The sequence below is a fragment of the Capsella rubella genome, unplaced genomic scaffold, assembly GCF_000375325.1.
Source record: "Capsella rubella cultivar Monte Gargano unplaced genomic scaffold, Caprub1_0 scaffold_4, whole genome shotgun sequence".
NCBI classification, from domain to species: domain Eukaryota; kingdom Viridiplantae; phylum Streptophyta; class Magnoliopsida; order Brassicales; family Brassicaceae; genus Capsella; species Capsella rubella.
The window spans coordinates 2,812,455-2,828,616 of NW_006238920.1; the positions used below are offsets into that span (position 1 = coordinate 2,812,455).

Sequence of the window (16,162 nt, forward strand, 5' to 3'; positions counted from 1 at the left end):
TTAAAAACTTTTGTAAACCCTTCAAAAACCTTTGTAAACTTCTAAAACCCTTTAAAACTTCTTGTAAATCCTTTAAAACTATTTTTAAATCTTTGTATGCCTTTAAATACACTTTTAAATCCTTTTCAAAACACTTGTAAATCCTTTTAAAAAACCTTTAAAAAATCCTTGTAAATTTTTAAAATCCTTTAAAAATCCTTGTAAATCCTTTTAAAACTGTTATAAACTTATTAAAACTTTTAAAAACCATTGTAAATCATTTAAAAACCATTTTAAAAAAACCTTTGTAAGCTTGTAAAACCCTTTTAAAACCATTACAAATCTTTTCAAAACCATTTAAAAACTCTTGTAAATCCCTTTAAAAACCCTTGTAAACCCTTTAAAAACTTGTAAACCCTTTGAAAAAATTTGGCGGGAAAATTTTGTAAAACTTGTTTTTGCAGGAATGACAAAAAATAGGGTATTTTAAAAAGAGGGTATCATAAAAAGGTTATTGGTATCAGTTACTCTATTATATTTTACATAAATATGACAAAGTGGGTTTGAGTTTACATAAATATGATTATATAAAAAAACCAATTATCATTTAGTATTCAACGTATCAAAATACAATTGTACAATCTTAAATACTAAACAAAATTAATAAACAAATACAAATTTAAAACAATATGTTACAAAACATTATCTTCCGGTCTACCGCGAGTTAAGTCCTATAATTAACAATCAAAATACATTTACATATTCTTAAACACTAAATAAAACAAACAAAATTAACAAATATAACTTAAAACATAAACTTTATAGTTAAAAAAATTCTTCTCGCAGTGTAACGAGTGTTAAAACCTAGTAATATTTAATTCATCGTTATCTAAATTATTTTATCTGTTTTTATCTAAATAACAACTAATATGGTATACAATTGAAAGGTGTAGAGCATATGCATTTAGTTATAACAATAAACAAGAAAAAGGATAGTAAAGTTAATTTAAATGAAAACCATAATTTTGGGAAACATGATATTTTTTTTTAAAAAAAAACAGTGATCCCTAAAATCAAGTATCCTAAAAAATACTAAATAGCTGAAAAAATCTTCAAATTAAGAAAATATTTATTATTACGAAAATATATATGAAAATCCCCACTAAATATTATGAAATATAGGTCATAAAATTTTCAAGATTAATACATACTTATTATCTTATTTCAAATTCCAAAAATAACTAATGTAAAATTCTAAATTATGGAGCAATCTTCTCAATTGAATCCAACCACTTTTAATTCTTATTCTAAATTATATAGCAATCTTATTTCAGATTTCATATTTTAATCATTGATTGTATTTTAAATTATTTTATATGAAAAGAAGATTCACATTATTATAATTTTTATATGTGAAATACAAAAAGTTTTTGAAGTAGAATAAAGTTTTTTAAAAATGTATTACATGAAATTTCTATAGTCCTATTTGTTCTAAATACAAGTACATGAAATTAGTTTAAGAGCGCTGGAAAAAGTTCATTTAACAAAATAAAAATAAAAACAGTATCCAAACTATTTCAAATAAAATACATAACGAGAACTTTGGATAACGAAACAGATTATATAATTTGGATACCAATAATTTCAATTTTAAAGCTACTGATTATATAATTGGTCAAACTTCGGGTTTACGGGTTGTCTGCAATTTTTCTAAAAGGAAAAATATAACTATATGTTAATTTAATATTATTAAAATTTAAATTAATTTTTAACCATTGAAGCGAACAATATAAGTTTATCTTATATATTGAGATATGAAATAACGGGTATGGGAAGAAAACGGGTAATTCAGAAAATAAAAACCATTATCTAAACTGTTATTGGTAAAATACGCGACGAAAATATAGGGTAAAAGGAATTTGGGATAACGGGAACTCAAGTAGGACATATACGAACATACTATATACTAATATGGACTATATGAAATAACATATATGGTAATGTACGGGTAATTCAGAAAATAAAAATCATTATCTAAACTGTATTCCTAATAAAAGAGGGGTCGGAAATTTAGCGTAATACATGAATTCAAACATAACATATGCAAATATATCATTTACTAATGAGGAGAATGTGAAATGTATATATTGGTGAGTTAAACATATTTTAATCGGTTGCGCAGTATGAATAGCAGACGTGTTAACCCCCTTGAATTTTTATCATCCGGAATAGGAATTTTTTTTCATTTTTAGTTGTTTTTATCCGTTCTAAAATAGACAACCACTTTTCTTTTACTATATAAATTTTTAATATAGTTGTTTTTACGGGTAACAAAACCAAATCTTATCGTTATAGTTTGGATTATGAATGTTAATAACATTCTTAAGAAATGTCTTTTAGAAATATAATTCTACATATACATAATATCTATCTTAACATTTTTGAAGTACATTTTGTACTAAAATCTATTTTGGGATATAACCTTTTATTTTTAAATATTTGCATAATCAAACCCTTTCTATTTGAATAAATAACAAAACTTAAAAGTAAATTTTGTAATTAAATCACAAGGAAATAGCAAAATTGGAAACAAATATTTATTACATCAAACATTTCCTAAAATCTCTCTTTAATAAACCTAATCTCTCTCCAATATATTTATATAATCTTATTTGTTTTTAATTTATATTATTACAACAAATATATTTATAATAACAATACAATTTTTTTCCACACATTTTACAATTTAAATATTTGAAAACGGATGTATATAACTCAATTGATAAAGGGAAAAATATATGTACAACGTTTACATAAGGTAGAAAATTTCAAAAATAGTACAAACCCATTATAAATATGACTAATATGTTCACAATTACAAATGAGCATGAACTTTGATTTCTCAGGTATCCAAATTTTTTTTTTCAGTTTAATCCGGTTCTTTATTTAAGAAAAATAAAAAATTTTAAAAGTTTCAAACTATTATAAATTTTAATTTTTTAAAAAAACAAAAATATTAAAAATATGAAAACTATTAAAAGCTGCAAATTATAATAATTAATTTTAGTTTTATAGAATATTTAAAATAGTTAAAATATTTAAACTTTTTAAAATCTAAAAATATAATAATATAATAATATTTTACATAAATATGATTATATATTTCTTACAGGTTGTCTATATTTAAAATCTTTTACAGGTTTAGTTAAAATATAATTTTATAATATTTTTTTTACAACAAAATCGTATCGCGGGTTGACCACACATATCTATGAATCAACTTATAATACAAATTAATAAAATTATATAAAATTTAAATGATATAAATACGTATAAAACTAAACTATATAAGCTAACTACGAAAATGATCAAACAAACAAAAATGTTAAATTATGGATCTGTGGTGTACCACGGGATAAATCCTAGTATTGCAAACATGATAGCACATTTAGTTTTTGAAATCAATCCCGCACGTACGTGCGGGTTCAAATCTTGTGTGATTATAAGAAAACTACATAACCGAATCCCTTAATTATAGAAACAAATTAAACTCATAAAATTTAATTCGACACCATTATAACCGAATCTCTTAATTATAGAAACAATTATAGAAACTAATTAAACTCATAAAATTTAATGCTACACCATCGACGGAAATTTTGGAGAAGATTAAATAATATAATCACTCTTTAAAATACATTCCTAAAATATAGCAAAAAAATTATTCATTAGTTTGGATTCATCCACTAATATTTAATATAGTTAATAAATTAATTTAATCAATAATTAACTAACATTCCTAAAATAAAGCAAGCAATTAATAGTTTTCCAAATACACATTACACAACAACTATGCTTATAGGAAAACGATTTCAATGAATCAAATTTGGTTAATCAATAAAATAAATCTAATCACAAATAATGTTCATTTCCTAATCCATAATCATGTACTTTAATTTTGCTTGCTTTAAATAAAATTAATCAAATCACGATTAATGTTTCTTTCCTAAACCAGAAAATTATAACTAACAATTTCGAAAATCGATTACTTACCAAACTATAACAACTAAATATATGAAAACAATAAATACCAAGAATATTTTAGGTTCCATTAGAATTACTATAAATAAGAGATGAGGTCTTTGATGGTGTACGCTCCTCCCAAAAGATTATTAGCGACAAACATATTTTATCACTCAAAAAAATGGCAGAAGCTAATGGTATCACAAGCCTTGCTATGATTAAGCCATTCAAAACAACTTGGAAGGTGCAAACTAAGATTGTACACTCTTGGAGGCAGTACACTTCTTACTGTGGGGAAACCATTGAGATGATTCTTGCAGATCTAGAGGTCTGAATATAGTTTCATATTTTATTTGTAATTACATTTAGATCATAGTAACATTTTTTCAGTACCATCTTCAAGACTTTCTCATTATAAACTATTGTTTTCCAATTCAACATTTTCTATTCTACTACTCCAGTTAACAAATGCAGTCATTAATCTTTCAACTAAATGAAATAAAAAAAATTATAAAAAGTCAAATCACGTTATATTATTTAAGAAACTTAAACCAGCAAACTATGTTTTGAAAATACACCTGCACGTACGTGCGGGTCATCATCTAGTTATTAATTAAGAGAAGAATAGTCATATTCTGCAATAAGATAAGATACATACTGAAAAGTCTAATTTAATGTAAGGTTCCAAATTTCTTCTACATTTCATATTCTGACGATTCAGTTGCTGATCTACTTTTAAGCCAAAAATTAGGGGGGGGGGGGGGTTTCTGTAGCATCTGTGTCCGGGTATTCTAGTCGAGCTTGTGATCGAGGATTGAGATCAATGCTCGAAGGATTATCGAAGGAAAAGCTATGGATCGAAGGTTTATCGATAGTGATCGATATTCAGCGATGGAAATCAAGTGTACCGAGAAAATCTATGTAAGCTGAAGAGTTTATCGAGTGTTCCGTGTTTTTCGGAGAAAACTGACGGTTACTCGGTCCGAGCGTGATTTTCGGACAAGGGTGGTCGGTAGCCGACAGGTCTGGTCGAGAATCCGACAAGCTTGGTCGAGCAATTATCGATGTCCGAGATGATGCGTGTGAATTGTTCGAGAGAATTGGCGGGAACGGTTACTTTCTTGAGAAAACACGCGGATCTGAGTTAAGTGGCAGTTACTTGACGGTTTCTGAAGGAAGAATCGATTAAAAAGGAAGTTACTCGATCTTCTTCGTCACTTATGCGTTATTAGGGAGAGAGAGCTCGTAAAAAGGGAGGAATGGCGAGAATTCTTCGAGGAAGGTTGAGAGATATCGATGATTAAGAGATTATCGGTTATTCTGGGTTAAATGTGGAGGAGGATCTGTTGTCGATGGTCTGGATGGCGAAGTTGGATCGAGAGACATCGAGAGAAAGGTGATCATCGTCGAGGATGAAGATTCATTGGAGATTCTCATCGATAAACGAGTAGTTTATCGAGAATGCGGTTCTAGGGTCGACTAGGGTCGATGGAAGTTAAGTATGAAGATCGGATCTGGGTTATATCGAGCGAACGAGCAGTTATAGTCGATATCAGATGGTTTATCGTCGAGAAATAGCGTTAAGTATCGAGGATACGAAGAGAGTTCGAGTTCTGAAAGGAAATCTGTCGAGATAAGTCAGTTATGTCGATAGAAGTGCTATGTTACCGAGATCTGTTTAGCGGTTACTTATAATTGTCAGTATGATCGGCAGTTATCGAGATCGAGTGAGTTGATCGAGATTCTGGGTCGAATGAGTAGTTCTGTCGAGAGACTCGATCGGTGGTCGAGAGTTTGCGGTTCGATGATCCGAGAAGATCATGTCCGGATGTTCTGTTGGTCGAGGAGGGTCGATCATGTGTGTCTGTTGATCGAGAGATCAAAGGTTATGTTCGGAGTGGTGTTGATCTGATTAAGTGTTCTGTAAGTATGTTCGGTGTGATGTTGATTCCGGACATCTCTCTTTGTACTTAGTCATGTGGGGATGGTTGGCTGAGTGACTATGTACCGAGAGAGATGTTGGATGACTCATCGATGGCCGAGCGGTTATGGAAGCTGTTTCGGAAGCTGGAGCATTGGAGTATCGAGAAGACTCGTGGATTCGTGTGCATTGGTCGGACGAGTTGGTGCGATAAGTGGCCAAGGTACGATTAAGTTAAGCTTAATTATGTTTGTTGTTGATTTTAATCCGCTGCGTAGGTCGTTCTAGTTAAGTTGTTAGCTGGAATCGGTCTGTTTTGAGAAGTTTTGTGGAAGTTGAATCGTCGTCGGAAGTTTATCGGAATTTTAGTCTCCGGCGAGGTAGAATTTCTGTGTGTTCTGTGGTCGGAGTCCTAGTAGCGAGGACGGGGTATTATAGTTTCCCTCTTTCAGATCAAACCATTGAGCAATGAAAGCTGCAAGATAGGAACTGAACCTACATTTACATTTTCAGACAGGATTAGTCACTTACCGGACTATTTGGTTTTCAAAATACTCTCATTCATACCTTTAAGTACTGATGCAATGACCACAAGCTTATTGTCTAAACGATGGAAACCTCTGTGGAAGATGATGCCGACGCTTGAGTACGATGAGAACACTTGTCCCAACATTGGTTTATTTAGATTACAAGAGTTATGTAAAAGGTCATTGGTACTACATAAAGGTCCGGTTCTTAAACCCCTAAATCTTAAACTCAAACTCAAACATAAAGGTCATTGGTTTGTTTCTTGGATTCTTTGTTGTTTTCAAGAATTGGTTCAACTCTCTTAGAAATCACAATCAATTCTACGTCAACATCTTTTCCTTTTTATTATAGTATTATCACATTCCTAAGTAGGCTTATAGAGTTTTGAAACTCGAAGGCCAGATTCTTATTGATGTTGATGATTCTTCGGTTTGCTTCAAGTCCTTGAGAACTTTGCATCTCGAATATGTGAACTTCAACTGTGAAAAAACTTTTGCGACATTGTTATCGTGTTGTCCTGTTCTTGAATGTCTTTTTCTCCAAAGAAATTTGCACAGTTAGACGTTTTTGTTCACTATCAGTCCCTTCGTTAGAAAGATTATGTATCACTAAAGAAGCTTCCTATAATTTTAGAGATGACTCTGTACTTGAAATAAATGCTCCTTTCGTAATCGTAGAGGTAGTTTGATACTATTAAGGATATGCCCAAATTGGTGGAGGCACATGTCGCTGATAATTTTTCAAAAACTTGGAAGCTTCTTAAAGCTCTTACTTCTGTTGAGCATCTTTGGCTAGATTTATATCCTTCAATGGTAATATCTTTCTTTTCTCGCTGTCTCGGTCGGTTTGTTTTCTTGATAAAACTTTACCTTTGGTTTCTTGCGCGTAGGTCTTTTACCTTACAAATCGGTTATCTCAACCAGCTTCTTCATCTCGAGTTAAACATTTATGAATTTTTTTGCGCGAATCTACTTCTGTGTTTGCTGAAAGATTTTCCTAATTTACGAGTTCTCAAGCTCAACCATGTAACTTACAATTTGCCTTTCTTAATAGTATTTACTATTTTGTTATTAAGAGATTTGAATGATCTAATCCAATGCCTTGTATGTTTCTTAGACACATCCCAACTATGATATCGAGGATCATGATCCGGATTTAGTCTTTAAACCGAGCTCTGTTCCTAAATGTTTGACCTTTCATCTCGAGACTTTTATCCGGAAATTATCATTTGGTCTCTTTCTTTATATTGAAGTAGTCAACAAGTGGTGTCCTTTTACTTTTCTTTTAAATCGAATAAAAGAGTGTTAACTGAAACAAAGGGACAATATATAAAAATTAAGACTGAAGGAGATTCTTTATCGTTGAAATAACCAGCAAGGAAGTTACCAATATTCTAGAATTCATCGTCAGGAACGAACTGATCTTCAGGAGGCTCGCCGTTGAAGAAAGCGTCTCGATCCATGAACGTATCCAAATCATCATCAAGAGGAGCAACCTGGTCTACAAGGGGAAGATCAACCTGGTCTACAAGGGGAAGATCAACTTGGTCTACAAGAGGAGAGACCTGGTCTACAAAAGGAGGAGCATGGTCTATAAGAGGTGGAGGTGGTGGAACTTCTTGGATGTTGGGATCAAAGTAGAGATGGCTCACAACAAGTTCTTCAAAAGAAATGGAATTGCGACTATACTCAATCTGCACCCATCCGGTATTAAGCATTCCAGACTTCATGATGAGCATTATTACCATCTCGAGACTTTCCAATGGATAGGCTACACATGAACACATGAAGACATAGAAGTTGCGATTTACGTTTTGAATAATGCTTGTTGTTTAAAGAATGCTACAATCTCTCTGCAATCAATATGCACAAAGACTATTATGATGATGATTAGTGAGTTGTAATCTATGTCTAAAGCTTCAACCATGTATCAGCTTTTAATTAGATTTTAGAACATCTTGGATTTTATTATTTTCATCTGAATTTTCAATAGAATAATTGAACACTTTCCCGTTGGTAAAAGTATATATCATAGTATCTAGTTTGAGAGAATCTATATTCTATCTTATTAATTTTGAATTACATTTTGGGTTATAACCTTCTATTTTATAATATTTGCATAATTAAATCCTTGCTATCATAATAAATAACAAAAATTTAGATTAAATTTTGTAATTAAATCAAAACAAAAATTGTAAAATTGGAAAATAATATTAATCACATTTAATAAAATTTCTTAAAATCTCTCTCTATTTAATAAAAAATACCATTTTCTAATTTTCTTCTCTCAAATATCTTTCTAATATCTATATATAATCTTATTTGTTTTAAATTTTTATTTTAAACATAAGTATAATAAAAATACAAATTTTTTTCCACATACTATTGCAATTTGAATTTTTGAAATCGGACGTATATTATTCATTCTAGTAAAAGAAAAAAGTATACGTACAATGTCCATTAAAAGACTCAACCCGTTTTTTTCAATACCTAACCAATCATATTAACCCAACTAATCAAGCAATTCTGGATTAAACCAATTAAACCAATTAATCCAGATAATCCCAAATTAACGAAACCAACCCAAACAATAATCAATGGAAACTCAATAGAACAATCCAATCAAACCAATTGCATTAAACCAACAATCATCCAAAAATAGCAAAACATCCTGACATGCTTCTAAATTCCAGATTCCAACAACATAACATAAACATAAACCAACAACCGAGACCCTCCTCATTGCCATGATTCCACGTCACACCTCATTGCCATGATTTCACGTCACACCTCATTGCCATGATTCCACGTCACATTTTACCTACATCACAAACACAATGATATGCGTGAGTATTATTACAAATATTCAGTGAACCGATCCTCCCATCTATGGGCTATACACACAAGCAATTAAAATCATGATCACACATCAATAATACCAAAAACAGCCAGACTAGACATTTAAAAACACAAACTATGCTCACATAAAACTGGTGTCGGTCGACACCAAAATCTAGTGTCGGTCGACACCACCCACACTCTGTAGCACATCTAGTGACGATCTCATCCACCAGAGAACCCTAAAATCATCACCATTTCATCTCCCACGCGGACACAACCAAGGAACAACCACACAAGGCCACACAAACACCAGAAACACATAAAACAACAAAGAAATCAATCTACACATCACATAAACACAAATCACACAACCTTAATGCTTAGATAAGCCATGGTCACGCATTCATCTTTGACTGAGAAAAGAAGAGCAACGAAAACACAAAATTAGAGGTAGAACATGACTCTCCTAACACCAACAACCAAAAATCCCTTCTTAACTAGGCTAGATCTCCCAAGAACAGCTCTCAAATCTCTCCAGAACTCATATAAACTTCTTGGAAAACTTAGAAACCTTCTTTGCTCTCTGGAATGTCAAAAGCGGCTAAATGACACTCCAAAGTCAACTCTCCTCTTTTATTTCCGAGACCTAGGGTTAACTAACCCAAACCAAATCAATTTTTGCAATTTAAAACAAACGGCTGGACCGGAAAATGTTGATGTCTATCGACACCACTTATTTTCGAACACGGGTGTTACATTCCCATAGCGAGTATATATTTTTCGACAACAATTAAGAACGATTATAAATTCAAGACTAATATGCTTTCAATTACAAATGAGTAGGATGCATGATTTCTCAGGTTAACAGTTTATTCGGTTTACTCTGTTTTTTATTTAAGAAAATTAAAAATTTTAAAAGGTTTCAAAATATTTTAACTATTTAAGAAATTTAAAAAAATATAAATATTAAAACTCTTAAAAGTTTAAAGCTTTTATAAAGTTTTAAAATATTAAATATTTTAAACTAATAAAGTATAAAATATTATAAATATTTTGAACTCTAAAAAAGTTTAAAATATTATTATATGTTATATAAATACGATAGAGAGGGTTTGAGTTTATATAAATAGGATATTTTTCTTACGGGTGGTCTACATACAAAATATTTAGAAATTCGGTTGGATCGCAAATTATAAGTTTTTTCTCCAAAATACCACAATTTGTTTCTATTCCAAAAATACTGCCAAAATTTTATTCTTACAAAAATACCATAAACAAAAATACCCATTTTCTATCCATTTTCAAAATACCCCTTTTCAAATATGAAAAATTATAAACTTTTATATGTTGATAAGGTACATCAAGATTATCATTACTACAGGGAGACTAAATCCAAATATTTATAAGGTTTTAAAAGGTTCTAAACGGCATTTATAAGATTTTTAAAAGGTTTACAAAGTTTTTATAAGGTTTTTAAAAGGTATTTATACGGTATTTATGAAATATATATATATATATATATATATATATATATAAATTTACACACATATGAAGATAATTTGTGTCTATAAATATAAGTTTACACATGTTTTTTTTGATAAATTTCAAATTTTATAGTGACTTTTTGATAAAATTATAAAGATGGATATTTTTAAAAAGTGGCATTAGAAAAGGGGTATTTTGAAATTCCCTTATTTTTAAAGGTGTAGAATTTTTATTTTTTACGTTTCGGTTGACTATTTATATTTAAGGTATAGTTTTTAGGGGTAGGGTTTAGTGTTTTGGATTTAGAAATTAGTTTTTAATGTTAAAAATATAAGATTTAATTTTGTGGTATTTTTGGAAAAATGTATTTTTGTGGTATTTTCGGAAAACAAAATTCATATTGTTATTTTTGGAAAAATACTCATTTTTGGTATTTAAGAGAATTTCCCCAAAATATTTTAGTCAAAATAGAATGATATAAATGAAAGATGTTAGCCATCATCATTTAAAAATTTGATGATTGAATATATTTAATTTAGTTGATTAAATTACTATTGTATAAAAAACAAACGTATGTAGTATTTCACGGGTTAAATCATAGAATTAACATTTAAAATTCAATTGTACAATCTTTAAAACTAAACAAAATTAATAAACAAATATAATACGTACGCCACTACAAAATTATAAAAATTTAGTTACAAAAATTTGTCTTCTGCTATACCGCAAGTTAAGTCCTATAATTAACCATGAAAATACATTTACACAATCTTAAACAAAAAAAAATGAACAGATATAACTTAAAATATATACTTTTTATTTAAAAAATCGTTTGCGGTGTACCAAAGGATAAAACCTAGTGTTATGTATTATAACTGTTGACATCATGTTATTGTATCATAGATATTGTCTTGCGACTCAAGCATATGGGCAATAGTACCAAAGGATAAAACCTAGTGTTATGTATTATAACTGTTAACAGTCTCGTGATATACTAAACTCTTCACCAGTTCACAAATAGAGATTGATCTTGTGCTTATTTCTTCACACTACACACAAATACATAAAACCAAAAACAAAAAGTAGTCATAATGATCACTTTCCTCTTCGATGGTCTTGTTCTCTCTATGCTGCTTTTGGAGTAAAGCCAAAAACAAATAGTAAAGAGTCATAATGATCTTATATAAAATACATATGTGTACTCATAATTTTTAAATTTCCACCACATATAGTCAATACCAAATGCTATTAACTATTGCTAAATACACCAAAATATATAGAACACTATAACATATATATTAAAAACAAGAAATTTACCACGGGGTGAATAACTTATTTAAATAATCTATTAAAAATATATTTGTAGTGTACCACATGGTTAATCGTGGAAATGTCTCTCATAAAATACTAAAAACAAAAACTCAACTATATAAACCAAGTCATAAAATATCAAATGAAACAAATATATTAAACAATTTAATTACTCGTGATATACCACGGAGTTCTATATAAGAGAGATGCATAAAATATTGGTCGGTGGTGTACCACAGGATAAAATTTAATTTTAATTATTTATGATGCACTCCTTTAACCATATAGATTAAGAATCCTTAGGTGACACAAAACATACACATTTTATTTATTAAACGATAAAATTTGAGATTTGATTTGAAAACTATTAAGATAGTTAAAGAGCTTATTTTTCTGAAAATTGAGATTGAAAGATATGATAACACCCACGTTGTACTTGCACCGTAGGATAGGCATGACCACGGTTACGGTTAATGCGGTTATTGGTTAATTAACCATCGGTTAACAGTTATAATTTTTTTTAATCATAGTCTTAACCATTATATATACGGTTACAGTTATATACGGTTATAGTTAATTACGGTTACAGTTAAAATACGGTTATGGTTATTTGATGCTTATTATAGTATTAATATTGGAGACAAAATCTTATGAAATACTATATATTTTACGGGTAAAAAATATATGTGATTTCAAATATTTGTAATGAATTAGTGAAATCTGGATATTAGATCGAAACTGAGAAACTCAACATCAAATACACACGGAAATAAGAATAAAAATAGTTTAATATGAAATATTTTGATTATTTACAAGTTCAAATTGTCCTATTGCTTTTAATAAGGTAACACGACAAATTTAATTTGTAAATAATCAAACTATTGATGTGTTTTCCTTGTATACAGTTATAATTTATTTTTAAGGATTTAAATGTGCGGTTAACCGAGCGTTGAACCGCACAGTTAACCTGCGATTTATTACGGTTACGGTTGATTTTGTTTTAAGACCGTAACTAATTTACTTGTATGGTTAATGGTTACCTGTTTAACAATTATATACGGTTACGGTCTGGTTACGGTTTAGAAATGGTTCGGTTACGGTTAATGTTAGCTTTTGGTCATGCCTACAGTAGGATATATGGGTAAAGGCATTTTTAACGGAAAAATATCATTTAATTCACAAACTTTCGAATTTAAATTATTTAAATCACAAATTTTCTATAAGTTCATTCTAAGCATGAGTTGACTTAATTTTTAAAACATTATTTTTCGTTGACTAACCTAAAATAAACATTATATCCTCAAATTCTTTTTAAATATTTCATTTGTATCAATACAATTTTACGTTTCAAATAGTGGTCAGAAACACGCCAAATAATAAGAAAAAGGAGACACATTTAGTTTTTGTTCAAAATTCCTTTAAACTGAATTTTATACGTTAAGTTGAGATTGGTTATCGTAGTTTAATTGATAGTGCTTCAATTTCGTGGACAACCTCTTGTGAACTCCTTGTCCTCTTGTTAGTTCAAAGAGTTTCTATTCTAATATCTTTAAGTTGTTTAATATTTTTGTTGTTGTTTTGAATCAAATATAAAGTAATGAAGGTAATGAATTTGAAATATGCCATAGAAAATACCCATGATTCAAAAATCGTTAGGAGCTATTCTTGTATTTTTAAAATACTCATCAGCTTAAAACCAAATGTAATAGTAGTAAGCAAAATTATGAATATAATTTGTTTGCTCTATTCGAGTTTATGATTCTCTATTAATAAAATATAATTAAAAGTATACAATAGTTCTATAACATGAGATAGATAGGAAAATATAATATTTTCTCATATTTTATTTAGAATTCTTTTCTTTTTGAAGATTTTTTTGTTTTTTTAATAACTCATAAGTGATTCCAAAAGCTTTCTAGGCCCAAAGACTAATCTTCTAGGGCCGGAGGAAACCATGTTAAATCTCGAACCTCCGTGGCCAATGCTACTCGAACCCAGGTGATACGTCGTGGAAAAGAATGTTTGATACGTCGTGGCTTGTACGCGTATGTTTGAGCGCGTGAGTTTTCATTTAAAGACTAAATTTTGTACATATAGAATGTAATTTCGAGATTCCACCAAAAAAAGGATGTAATCTATATATAAAAAATATTTTTATTTATTTCTAAAATATTAAGATAAGTATATCAAAGATAAGAGTGAACTTAACCTATACTTGACCCAATCCATCTATAAATATGGAGTAGAGTAGTAACAAGAAGAGCAACACAACACCACCAAAAACATCTCTCCAAATTTAAGAAATGGCTCGTCAGAAGAGAGAGATAAAATTCATCGAGAACGAAAGATCAAGGCTATCTACTTTTCAGAGACGTCAATGTAGCATTTTCAAGAAGGCTGATGAACTCTCAAAGATACCAGATGTTGAAGTTTGTGTCCTGCTCGTCTCCCCCACTAATATACCGCATACGTTCGGTAAACCAAGCCTCATCAAAAATGTTGAACGTAATCTCATGAAAGAATTGGAACGACTCGAAATGCATGAGGAGGTATGTGTAACCCATTAGTTATCATATATATGTTATTATTATTATTATTTCTTATGTTTATAATTATTTTGTAAATTTTAGATTTTGAGGAAGAGGAACCAAGAAGAGCTTGAGAAGTCCAAGATGAAGGAGAAAGTTGAATTGGAGGACTTGGTTGCTTTCAAGGAGAAACTGGAGGCCCTTCAAGCAGATCGAAGGAGGAGACATGAAGAGATGAAGGCTTCGGCTTCTCTCTTGTTGCTCTCAGAGGAGACAACGAATAAGAAGATGAAGATTGAGGCAGATCCAAGGGAAAAATATGAACTTCGGCCTAGAATTCCCCGGAACTATGTCGAATAGACAAACTTTTCGGAACTATGTTTTTAATTTCAAGAACTTTATGGAACAATTTTGGTTGTTGTAATTGAAGGACCTTGTGTGTTCTTCATCTCTTTTGCCTTTTCTACAAGGATTTTCATAAGTCACTTTTCAATAATAATACAAGTTTTTTTTTAATTCATATATTAGTAAAAGAGAAGTACAAAATGGAATATGAGTCGGATCAAAATTAAAAAAAAATTAATCCGATTTTAACAATTGGATATTTCAAAATTGGATATTAAATTGGGTTTGGATACATACATCGGATACTTTTCATATCTAATTTTAAAATTATTATTTCCATAACTAATTTTATGATTTCTAAATAAATCTCTAACTAATCAATTATTATTCTCCTTTAACTTTTATTTGATATTATTTTTAAATTATAATATTATTAATAAAATTAATTAATAAAAAAAAAAATTTTGCATATCTTGCAATTTGAATTTTTCAAAACAGACATATAATACTCAACTACACTCGGTTAAATATTTTGACAATATTAAAACCATTGTTACATGAGCATATTTAAAATTTTCAGAAGTTTCAAAATATTATAATTAAAAGGTTAAAATATAAAAAAAAATTAGAATTTAAAATACTAAAATATTTTTTTTGGAGACATAGATGTAATTTTGGAGACATAATTTTTATTGATAAAATATATTATATATCAAACTATGTAAATTTTAGATAGTTTGCGGGTAGTTTGTTAAAATCAGAATTATAATGGTAAAGCGGGTAATTTTAGATAGTTCACAATTTTTTTAGTTGCATCAAAACTCAATGTACTATTATTTGCTCGCTTTTTTTGTTTATTATTTTATTTAAACTTATTACACAAATATATGATTCACCGTAATCGACTGCCATTGCAATAAAATTAAATGTAACATATTTTAATCCGTTAAAGGTTATATATATATATATATAATTATTTTCCCCGCGCTGTAGTGCGGGTCCGAATCTAGTGTACTCTAATTTCATAGTCACAGCCAAGGTTCTAAATATTGGCTCAAGCTCACGACTAGCTGTCCAAAAGATTCAAACGACACGATTTCCTTCTAATCAATTATCCAATCGGTAAAAACTCAGCCTAAGAGATCCAATTGTTTAGTTTATAATTTGGTTATGCTTTATTGAGCCCCCTTGAAGAAATGAAA

The 16,162-nt window shown here is 29.5% G+C and overlaps 1 protein-coding gene and 1 pseudogene across 1 annotated transcript; both read left to right on the forward strand.

Annotated features, from left to right (window-relative positions):
* The first annotated feature begins 4,183 nt into the window (after window positions 1-4,183).
* LOC17890241 lies at window positions 4,184-7,610 on the forward strand (annotated as a pseudogene).
* A 6,780-nt stretch (window positions 7,611-14,390) lies between these two features.
* Window positions 14,391-14,975, forward strand: LOC17889853 (agamous-like MADS-box protein AGL29). The gene is made up of 2 exons (XM_006295773.1): window positions 14,391-14,636; window positions 14,718-14,975. Exons 1-2 carry the CDS (start codon window positions 14,391-14,393, stop codon window positions 14,973-14,975), a joined length of 504 nt encoding a protein of 167 aa, XP_006295835.1.
* The last annotated feature ends 1,187 nt before the right edge of the window (window positions 14,976-16,162 follow it).